The 12,359-nt window shown below is 41.6% G+C and overlaps 2 protein-coding genes across 2 annotated transcripts in view; one reads left to right on the forward strand and one right to left on the reverse strand.

Moving 5' to 3' along the window:
• The window catches only part of LOC115823849 (uncharacterized), a 664,236-nt gene that overhangs the window by 454,825 nt on the left and 197,052 nt on the right, over positions 1-12,359 (forward strand).
• Positions 1-12,359, reverse strand: part of LOC115824128 (uncharacterized) — a 247,675-nt gene that overhangs the window by 137,151 nt on the left and 98,165 nt on the right. The window contains 1 exon segment of the mRNA XM_030788234.1: positions 1,333-1,365. Coding sequence (XP_030644094.1) covers positions 1,333-1,365 — 33 coding nt within the window.

Consider the following 12,359-nt stretch of genomic DNA (forward strand, 5'->3'; position numbering starts at 1 on the left):
TGAAAATACACACAGATATATTTTATAAACTTGGTGAATGGCTGCACAAGTGCTTAGCATAGAGCTAACACGGAGAATCTCAGCATAGTAATGAATTCGCTCGATACCCCGTGACTAGCAACACGCGGAGCACTACCTAGTGCGCCACTGCCACCTACTGGGCGCCAATGAACTTGCTGGTAATAAACAACAAAGAATTGTACGGAATATTTATATGGGCTGTCGACTCCAAACTCGTCTGCTGAATTTAAAGAAAGAACGGATTACATAATGTCTCACTGTGCTACATGTGTTTTTAAAATGTTCGTGTGGAAGACGCTGTGATGGTGTGCGCGTGCATGTTTACCTGACAGTTTAAAAACAAAAGTGTTAAAGAAGTTGTTATGTATTTGTTATGAATGTGCAATGCAACTTGAATTTATGGAAGACTGTAGCCAAGCGATTAAAAAAGCAGGGAAATGAATTGATTTTGATAAAAAATCAATAAAGAAATCGTTCTTATTTGTTTGTTTATTCATCAAGTGGTTATTCTTCCGCTAAAAAACATACTAAAACTATATGGAATTAAAGGTGATTGTGACGTGACGTTAAGATTCTATTCTAGAGTTCGTAATAAAGCTGTAGGCGATGAAAAGTGCATAGCTTTCAAGATCGAAGCAAAACGTTTCATAGAAGCAGAGCGACTTCAATCGACGGACACGGTGCCATTCATTTACTGAGAAATAGGTAAGGTGTGTTTGACGGTTTTTACTCAACACGCTGTGAAATCTGTCTATCTATCTATCTATCTATCTATCTATCTATCTATCTATCTATCTATCTATCTATCTATCTATCTATCTATCTATTTATTTATATTGTCCTATCGTAGATGCCAAAATCGCAACTTATAATGAGCTCAGGAATTATTAGCGACGTTTCCCATGATGAGGACATGAAAAAAACACAGGTGAGGTCGACAGTTCTTGGTGACTTACAAAGCAGAAGCAAAAGTATTTTAGACTTGCTAAGAATCAGTACAAAAGGCTGAAGTTTTCTATTGATCTCGCCAAGGTGCTAGCCTCCCCAGTGGCCGATGCTGCAGCCAGAATCAATTCAAAGGGGCTGAAAGACATGCGCACTTTCGCCGACCTTTTCAAACCAGCAGCAGACGGCCAGAGACCTGAAGTTAGTTATGACACCATGGAGATATGCAAACTCACTCACATGCACACACACACCCCAAACCAGGTTTAACATGTTTATATTCATATATAATCTGTTTGTTAAAACTGCACAAGTAAATGTAGTCATTCTAATACAGTTGAATTGACCCAGCTTATCACAGTTTACTGCACAGCTGGACAAGAGCCTGAGTGTTCTTCTCTCCTCTCATTCTCTCAGTTCACCAACTTTGGCACACAGCAGGTGCCCACGGTTGTTCCCGGTGAATGTGTGACTGAAAAAATGGAAGGGAAAAAGACAGTCCTGAAGGAATGTGTCACAGGCTATGGAGTGCACCAAAAAACACAGGTGAGGTCGCCCATGTGCAGTGACCAGCGGCAAACAACAGTGTGTAAGACTTGTAGATGAGGTTATAAGTTGAATTTTTTGGGACTTTGCAGAAGCTTCTCCATAAGGTGAACATTATCCTGGACAAAGTGACGGCCAGCAAATTTGAAGAGTTAATGGTTCGTCTGATGGCCCTTTCGGTGAACACTGAGGAGAAGCTGCAAATGCTGGTGGCTGTCATCCATGAGAAGGCCATGGAGGAGACAGCCATATGTAATGTATTTGCTAAAATGTGTCACTCCCTGGCTAAGGTATGTTTTGTAATAGGAGATAGACTTGTAATGTGAACTTGCTCCAAGTCCTGCATGTATAAATATGTATACACAATCACACAAACAGGCGTACTACAACCTCTATAGGAGTCTACAATTGCATATAACTGCTTTGTTTGAAAATTGGATACAAATATTGAATCATTCTGATTCATGTGACAAAACTGACTCAAAGTGACATAACCTTCTTCTGCCATTTGTTTTGAATGTGTATGAAGAGTTTCAGAGTTGAAAGTGTTTAGCAGTTTTGTGGTTACATATGGGTTCAGGAGTGTACATGTATGTGTAATTGATGTGTTTTTCCTAAGCATTCACCTCTTTGTGTATCTCTGTGTTCAGCATAACTGGCTGTCGCCCAGGTGGGACCATGAACCCAACGGCATTCAGGCAGAGTCGTTCAGATCCTTGCCTTCGCCAGCACGTCTGGAACAAGACTCTCTGAAGCAAAAAGCAAACATATTTGTCTCCACCATACACTTGTTCTCCGTCCTGCATATTCCTGTCTCTCATTCTGTCTTTGTGAATTGCAGCTTGAAGTACCTGTGGCCTACCAGCCCGGGAGGTCGGTGACTTTCCACGGACTCCTCCTGAGACGATGCAAGGCGGAGTTCGAAAGGGACGAGGTCCACGACCCGGTCGTGATGAAGAAGAAGAGGCAGCTGGACTTGGCAACAACGGTACCCGTCCTTAAGAACGCTAAGACGTAGAGCTCAGTCCTTGTTAAAAGTCCAAGACTTAATGGGGGACTTCAGTGATATGACTTTTTGAGACTTTGTGGATGGTGTTGAGCCATTTGGAATGATGGTAAGTGTTTGTGACACCCTGCTCCTCTTTCTCTCCCTCATCCTGACTCAGGCGCACGAGCAGGAGCAGCTTGAGAAGGACCTCGCAAAAGCTAAAGAGAGAGCTCTCTGCCGCTCCACCGGAAACATCAGGTTCATCAGCGAACTGTTTAAGATGAACATGATTTCTGAGAGCGTGGTGCTTGGATGCGTGGTGAAGCTGCTGCGGAGCCTTAGTAAAGAGAGTGCAGTGTGTCTCTCCACTTTGTTAACGGCTGTTGGCAAAGACCTGGACACCCCAAAAATGAAGGTAAGTGACCTTTGAGTTATGACTAGTACAGAGGCATGAGGGGGATGGTAAATATTAGGTATTTGGCATCTCTCTTCGTTCATTATCCAGAAAAGATGGTGCAGAAGTTGTGGTAAGCACCTTTAAGAATTTTTCCTTTGAGTTCATTTCTGACACATTATCTGCCCTAAATCTCTTAAAGTCAAAGCCATTCTAACCATAAGATGTAAATCGCTTGGTGTAATGTGCTGATTGCAGAAACATTATTCCTTATGGTATCTTTGTCTAAACGGATTTGGTAATAATGGCATTGCCTGGTTAAGTCATTTGTAATATATGAGATGATATGAAAATGGAGAACCAACCATGACCTTGTGTGACCTCTGTTGAACCTCAATGGACAGCCCCAGATGGACTACTGTTTCCACATCATTTCAAAAATTCCGAATGACGTGAAGGTGCCATTGGAGACACGCATCATGCTACGTCACGTGATGGAACTCAGACTGGTGAGTGCGTGTATGGGGGTGTTAGTTGCAATTGTAGCATGTGTTCTACAGTTTGTATAGAAAGTGTATTTATTCTGGATTTAGGAGTACATTTAGGTTTAAGAATATAGATTGAGATGCTTATGTCAGCTGCCTTGCCTTGTACTTGAATCCCTCTGTTTTTGTGTGTCCAGCATAATTGGATTTTGCCCAGAGAGGAGGACACCCACTGCTCTGTTCAGGCCCTGGAACCTGAACCCGCTCCAAGTGCTGTGGAAACCACTTCTCCCAGCAAGAAAAACTGTGCCCCACCAGCTCTATCTGCTAAACTCCTACAGACTGCAGCCAGTGACTCTTCTGAGTTGAATGAGGCTTCAGAGAAGTTGCTGAGTGGTGCAGGGGACTCCCAGGTCAATTCCAAGGGACCTGAGGAGAGTCACAACTTGGCTGAGCTACCTAAGGAGAAATTAGGGAGACAGTTAGCTGAGGTGAGATATAAAACTTCAGAAATGGACAAAAAGACAGACCTGCTCTCTTTGTCTTTGCCTGTCACACAGGCGCATATTGCTAATAAATGCCAAAGTGTAAGTAGACCCTGTACATCTTGTAACTACTTTATATTTAGACAAGGATATTTTATTGTTGTAGAGCAGTTGATAGCATTAGTTCAGCTTGTTGTAGTCTGGTAACTTTTAAAGATAATGAGATCAGTGTCAGCTCAGGCCTTTCCACCACCTGTTGACTTGGTCGTTGTGATTGGACAGCAGCTTGAGTGTCATGTTTTTCTCCTCTCTCGCTCTCTCAGTCTAGCGAATTTACTCTGCAGCACAAACAACCGCTCAGTATCATCGCTGAGAAATCTTCGGGTGAAAAGATACGGCTGAAAGAGGCAGAGAATGCCTGGAAGCCAGCCAGGAAGAGGCAGCCTGGCAATATGGAGCCAGAGATCCAGGAGACACAGGTGAGATCGCTAATGCACAGTGACCAGTGACTAACAGCTGTAAGAGTGTGTCAGACTTACAGCTGAACAGGCAAAGTTCCAATCTGAATTTTGTTTGTTTCTTTATGGCCGTTCAGGAAGTCCTCCGCAAGGTCCGCGGCATCCTAAACAAAGTAATGCCGGAGAAATTGGACAAGCTGGTGGAGCAAATGGCCCACCTCCCCATCAACAGCGAGGAGAGGCTCCAGAGTGTGGTGGACATGGTCTTCAGCAGGGCTGTGGAAGAACCTGGGTTCACTGCGCTCTATGCCAGCATGTGCCGCTGCTTGGCTAAAGTAAAGTGTTCTTGTATAAGAAGTACATTTGTAGTTTTTACTAAATTGGGGCTTAAATACGTCTCCTTGCCCCATTGACATTTTTGAGTTATAGCAGTGGTCCATTTTGTCTTATTGGCGTTGTTCCTTATGATTTGTAGAGAGGAAACATTCCTGTAGACTGTGCTTGGACTCCTGCATATTCCCCATCTCATTTTTTTGTCTTTTTCATACTGCAGATAGAAGTGCCCATGTCAGATAGGCCCTACAGCACTGTGACCTTCCGTAGACTCCTGCTTCGGCGCTGTAAGGCAGAGTTTGAGAAGGTTGAGATGCACACCTTCTTATCTGATAAGGTACACAAGCAGTTAGAGTCATCAGCATTGGTAGCCATCCACACACAGTGAGGAAACATCCCATCAGCACTGAATTCCATGTCTTTTTGCTCGATCACTTATTTTGCATGCTGTATTTGCAGACTGAGGTATTTGAACTTTTGGAATATTTTGTGAAGCTTTCTGACATATTGCTCTTCTCCCTCTCTCTCTCATGCAGGCTACAGGGGAGCAGACAAAACAGGGGCTGGCAGAAGCCAAAGAGAAAGCTTGTCGCAGCTCCATTGGGAATGTGAGATTCCTTGGTGAGCTCTTCAAAGTGAAGATGGTTGCCAAGCTGACTATTTTGGAATGTGTGGAGAGGCTTGTGGAGAGGTTCAGTGAACTGAGCCTGCAGTGCCTCTCCACGCTCCTGACCACAGTCGGCCAGGAGCCTAACGATGGCAAAATGCAGGTAAATCACTTTTAGGTTATCGCTGTGACTGATGTGTGAGAGACTCAAATTATGTCTATTTGACATCTCATTCAGTTCAGTGTAAATCAACACTGACCAGTTTCTCTCTCTCTCTCTCTCTCTCTCTCTCTCTCTCTCTCTCTCTCTCTCTCTCTCTCTCTGTGATATCTGTCTTCTGTCCACAAATAGCCTCAGATGGACTTATATTTAACGTCCATTGAAAAAGCTGTAAAAGAAGGCATGCCATCGTCACATGTACTCTACCTGCTGCAGGACATGATGGAGCTCAGAGAGGTGGGTATGTGTGTTAAGTCACAGAAGAAGAATTAAAGACTATTTTAATACATTTTAATGCTTTCCCTCACGACTAAAAATAACAAAGTGAAAAAAAAAGTGAGAAAAAAGAAAAATTGAAGAGATTTTGAAAGTTCCTTTTGAATGTTCATTTATGATTATGTGCGGTATGCAGAGTGAAAGAGATTCAGTCAGTTATAGGAGTCATTTCAAATGCAGGCAAACAGGTTGTTGTTTGACTTGTAATGACATGAATCCCTTTCTTTGTGTTTGTGTTCAGTGAAACAGGGTGTCACACAGGCCAGTTCTGGGTTCAAAGACCATCAAAGTCCATGAGGGGGCACAGTGGCAGCAGTAGGATCAGTCAGGGATGGCTCATCAGAAAGGAGTCTTTTTCTCACTTTTTTTTTGTCAGTAAGCAAGCCAAGAAGACCTGACACTAAAATACCATGTTAAAAAAAGTTTTACAGTGATTAAATTAAGGGAGAAATAAATTAACTGTGCAACAGGTAACCTAACATGCGGTATACTTTTACAGTAAATTCATATAATACATATACAGGTGTCATGGAATTTTGAAGAATTACAAGGTGATAGACTCAGGCAAATGATAGATTTAATCAAAAGCTTCAGTTCACATTGGCTGGCTTTATTAGGCACAAAAAAACCACAGGTTGTCCTTATACAATTATGCTTTGAAAATAAACCAGCCATAACATCCTGTTTGAATCAGCCTGGAGACAAACACTTTGATCCAGGTATTAACATCACATTTTCTACAGTTAAGAGAAGAGATCACTTTCATTTCTAAGTACTTACCTGAAAGCGAGTTTGTAGTGTATAAATTAGTGTGCCATAGTTGAGAGAACGAGAAGATATTATGGCACATTTCACCCCTGCGTAGCCTTACATGATAAAACTCCATCTGCACCTCCAGCTCCATCCCAACTTTTACTAATGCCAGGTGTGTTCCAGGTAATCAAAACTGGAGCATATGCTATATGTGTGGGAACTCAGGTGAGTTTTATGTGACACTGTTACTACTACCACTACTACTACTACAAAAACAACTACTACTACTACTAAAAATAATGATAATCATCATCATCATCATCATCATAAATGCAGTACTTATTCTCACCACTTTTACTATACTGGTGGGACCGTCCTCACTGCTGGTCACTTGCTGATCCGTTAATATGAAAGTATACATTTTAAAGTGAGAATGAAGATCCAAGGACAGGGCTGGTAGCCTTTGTGGCTGCAGGGCTGTTAACCCTCTGTAGGACATTAGCATTGTTCCCTTGATCAAGACATGTAACCCAATTAATTGCCCCAGAGAAACTGCACCTTGGTTCCATGTTCCCTCCCTTGGCCAAGGGCCTCACCTCAGCTTGCACAGAGAGCGACTTTTCAGACAGCATTTGACAGACGAGTGGAGGGAAAAGTCCATGGAGAACAGGAGATGAGAACAAAAGCTCGATGAAAAATATGTTAGCACTGTTGCCCAGGAAAGAGAAACAGCCACCGCTCCTTTAAAGGAGGAGAAAATGTTTTTCACCATCATTGTGTCTAAAAACCTAATTCACCATTCACTGCTCTTCAACTAATACCTGAAGATGTTAAGATGCTGGTTGTTTTTCCATGTGTTGGCTGCATTTATTGCCTGTTTGTTGCGTAGCATCAGAATGCAGGCCTGATCAGCTGTAGCACTGTGACTTTCTGCCCATCACCAAGGTACGGGCAGCATTACCAGGGAAATACAGAATGTAAACGGTCACTCCTCTGACAATATGACAGTTGACAAATTGACTCTGTATAACAAGTGACCAGCTGAATTTAGAGCCCCTGAATGTCCAATCTTTGGCTTTTTAGATGCCTCCGGATGAACGGGGCATTTTCTTTCGGTACTGTTTGCATATGAGAAGGCTGAGACAGGCCTCCTAAAAACGAATGAAGTTCTTGGTGGAGGTGTGCTTTTGTACCAGGGTAAGAATGTGAGAAGACCACTAACGTGTTTGTACACTGTACAAAGCCCCCACACATTATGATGGAGCTCAAGAGAGGTAAGTGTGTGGTAAGTAATAGATGAGTAGTAAGGGACACTGTCTTAATGTGTTTTAATGTCTTTTTCCCTCACAATGAATAACAAATTTAGAATAAAGTAAAAAAAGTTTAACAGATTTTGGAAGACTGAAAGCAGTGGTGAAGCAGATGTCTACAAGAACAATAAGAAGGGGATCAAAAAAGTCCTGGTGAAACACAATGGAATATGAACATCATTGTTGTTAAATGCATTAAGATGTCAAGACTACTTGAACTGTGTTTTACTCCGAGGTCTTTATTGAGAAATTTATTCATATCACAGTAGTCCTATTATTTTGCCCAGCCAGGGGCAGTAGGAGGCAGTCGGTCTTGTGGCAGCCGGACAAGCACCAGAAGTATTTGTGGCTGCAACTTGACCCTGTACCACTTGAGGGAGCCATTCTCTGATTATTAGCTGGTATGATCAGCACCTCTGTGAGACAGCTGCCACTAGACCTGCCAGAGTCAGCAAAGGTGGAAGTGAGCTGATGCTACTGTGGAAGATTATGTAGAGGCTCCTAATCACAAGTACGACTTGTTCTTCATCTTGGTCTGGTAGTATGGATGGTAAACTATTTCATGTCAAAATGTTCATCAATGAATATCAATCCCAGATTTTTCTCTTTCTTGAAAGAATTTAGATCATATCAAAGTGTCGTTTATCACGTTTGTGGGATTGTGACATAATGAATGAATAAAGTTTCTGAATTCATAACTCTCGTGTCTGCTTTTGAAATCGCTCTCATTCCAACTAAACTTAAACAAAAACATGGTTCAACACATAAGCTATAAAATAATTTAGAAATGAACTGAAATAATAAAGACAAATTAACACAACTCAAAAGCTCCTCTCCCACCGTTCTTATGGCGACTTTAAACACCATACCCTAGCAACACTCTGGTGCAATGTTGACATCCTATGGCAAAAGAATATAACTGCATTTCACTACTAAACCCCCTATGGGAGGTAATCCATGCCAAAATGAAAATGAAAATGAAAATGGTAAAATGAAAGTTCCAACCCCGGTTTGACATTTCTTTTTCAAAACCTGTGCGCACATATCCTGCAAAAATGAAAAATAAAATTACATAACTCGATTTTCATTTTCATTTTCAAGACAAACACGAGTCTTTTCTGACGAAAATAAAAATAAAATTAAAATATCTTTTTGTCATTTCATTTCATTTGTTAGTCTTTTCCTGTTAACAGATTTGGCGGTACAAATCGGACAAAATGGAAACGAAAAGACAAAGTTGATAATCCTGTGGCAAAATCCCAGTTTGCGATTTAATTTTCGACATGGACGCGCTGTATCTGCCAAAATGAAAATGCAAAGGCAAAGCAGCATTGCGTTTTCGTTTCCCACTTTGCCTTTTCATTTTCGAGTTCGCCTATATGCAAATATATGTTAAGGAGAAATGGGCGTTACCGAAGACACGTGACCGCGAAAGTGCCCGAAAGCCTAATAGAGGTAACAATGGCGCATGCATTCTCAGAGACGGCGAGTGAGCTAAGTTAGCGAATTGTCAGGATGAAAACTTCGTTTTACTCAGAGTCGAAGTCATTTTAGATAGGCTTAGGGATATTGTCCGTGTCTTCTCCATAAAAGGGAGAACTGGGATCAAAGGGGATAGGGATAGAGAGGCAGAGTGAGAGTGATAGAAATAGATAAAGAAGGGTGAAAAAGAGGAAGAGAGTTTACACAACAGCAACTTTAATTACTAAGGAACACTTGAGGTTAACAAATGTCCTTTTCTTTCTGAAAGCTGCACAGAAAGTGTCTGCCCGACTTCTAGTGACCCAGTTAGTGAGGATGACCAGGAACTGACGGACATTAGATACAGGGTGACCAGAGACTGACTGACATTAGATACAGCGTGACAAGGAACTGACTGACATTAGATACAGGGTGAAATGTTGTCAGGTGAGCCCATTGGGATCAGGATTTTTAACATGGGGTGATGGACATGTCTTACTTTACCTGAATCGTCCACAGGTGCTGTGGTGCAAACAGCTCCTCCCTCCATAGGAGCCTTGTGAACCTCTGTCAGTGGTGTGTCTCTAATGAAGATAAACTAACTGATCCTCTGTCAGTGGTGTGTCTCTAATGAAGATAAACTAACTGATCCTCTGTCAGTGGTGTGTCTCTAATGAAGATAAACTAACTGATCCTCTGTCAGTGGTGTGTCTCTAATGAAGATAAACTAACTGATCCTCTGTCAGTAGCGTTGGCAGTAGCAAGGAGTTACCTACACAAGAATCATTAGGATTTTAAACATGCGTTCACAGGAACTGAGCCAGTTCCTGTGAACCAGGGAGTGAAAACTTTCCAGACTAACTGGACTGATGGTGAACTGGACCTGTCTGACTGAAGAGTTACAGAGTCACCCGGCAGAAGGCAATGCAATATTCTTCTCTATGTCATTCATGTTCGGTTTTATACAGTGATATAAATTCATCATCCAAATCAAGAGGGTTCATTTGAAATTTCAGTACACACTGCTGTTTATGACTGAATGTGACTATATGTTTGGTCTCTATACACACTCCTGTATATGACTGAATGTGATTGTGTGTGATTATTATTAACTCTTTGTGTGTGTGTGTGTGTGTGTGTGTGGTGTGAGGTCAGCAGGTGAGTAGTCACTGGCTGTTCTTCATCATGATTCTTGATGATAAGTTTTTGACAGAATTTTACTACCAGTGCAGTTTATACTGACTGATGACAAGCACAAAGCACAAAGCCCAAAGTAAATCATAAATACTAAGCCTTTGGATTGGGGAGGACATTTTGATCATGGGTCAAACTACTGACCTGAAAGCTGAAGGTGCTGAAGTTTGGGGGTGGAGTTAATTAATGACCCAGCAATAGTCCAAAGGGGCATTAGATAGAGGTGAAGGCTGAAGGTGCTGAGAGAAGTAACAGATGTTAAGCAAACGACTCACTAGAGGGGTGAAGAGAGGACCAGGGTGAGACACTGACGTAGTTCCATGACTCTACTAATCCTCTTAAATGAGTGAAGTAGACAGCTGAAGAGGATGACAGTAATGTAATTAATTAGTGAAGAGTGACTTCCATACAATTCCAACATACCTATACACATAAACTGCCTCACAGAGTTTACACTTTAGACTGGCATAATCCAAAAAAGAAAAATATTAACAATAAATTGAGAAAAAATTCAGGAGCCAGTAGCAGGCAGTGTGTATGACTGGGTCCTGGAACATCAGCTCAGACTCCATGTGACCTTTAAGGGAGCGAGGGAGCGTAAGGAGTGACATGACTGTGTCATTAGAGACACACCACTGACAGAGGATCAGTTAGTTTATCTTCATTAGAGACACACCACTGACAGAGGATCAGTTAGTTTATCTTTATTAGAGACACACCACTGACAGAGGATCAGTTAGTTTATCTTTATTATAGACACACCACTGACAGAGCATCAGTTAGTTTATCTTCATTAGAGACACATCACTGACAGAGGATCAGTTAGTTTATCTTCATTAGAGACACACCACTGACAGAGGATCAGTTAGTTTATCTTCATTAGAGACACACCACTGACAGAGGATCAGTTAGCTCATATTAACAATATTAATATTAATCTCAAACTCAGATTAGGATTAAGTTTACAAGAAGAGACTGCAACATTATTTCCCTCATGCCTCTTAAAACGAATGGCTGATCTGTTGGTTTGTGTTTTAAAATGAATGACTGGTCTGTTGGTTTGCGTTTTAAAATGAATGTCTGGTCTGTTAGTCTGTGTCTTAAAATGAATGGCTGATCTGTTGGTTTGCCTTTTAAAATGAATGTCTGGTCTGTTAGTCTGTGTCTTAAAATGAATGACTGGTCTGTTGCTTTGTCTTTTAAAATGAATGACTGGTCTGTTGGTTTGTGTCTCTCTTTCTGTCATGTGCCCACTAGCAGAAATGTCCTCATTGAGAAAAAGTCAGACAATAAACTGCTCTGAAGGTGCCTGGCATGAGACAGTCTTCCTCCCCAAAGACCCCCCCATGTTTTTGGCTCCAATGCAAAATTAATATATTGGTTCAAATTTTTTAAAGAAAAAATACGATGAAATAGCATCACCTTACGTTTCAGGCTGTGTAGCCCACATCCTGTTTAGTTCAAATAAAAAAACCCCAAATCATTCTAAACAGCTTTGTTTCTGCATTTGTGTTGGAGTTGTTCCCGTCAGTCTGCGGTTTTATGACCTCAGCTGTATATAACCTCATCTGGTCTAGCTGTATGCCTGATTCTCCTCCATGCTTATAAACACAGTAGCAACTTTAGTAACGTTAAGAGCTGGGAGCTGTCCAGGGTCCCACCTCCTGACAGTTAGCCACTGTCCATGGTGCTAACACTCCTCCTCAACAGGCCTCTGTTGGAATTTTGGAATGTTGATACATTCCGCAAAGTCTGTGGTTCCACCAAGACTGTTACAAGTCACAAATCAAAGTTATAAATCCTCAAAAAGAGATGAAAAAACAGGGCAAATGAATAGATTGTTCTCCGGACATCTGGACTAATATAACCACAGTTACATTATG

The sequence above is a fragment of the Chanos chanos genome, chromosome 11, assembly GCF_902362185.1.
Source record: "Chanos chanos chromosome 11, fChaCha1.1, whole genome shotgun sequence".
Classification (NCBI taxonomy): domain Eukaryota; kingdom Metazoa; phylum Chordata; class Actinopteri; order Gonorynchiformes; family Chanidae; genus Chanos; species Chanos chanos.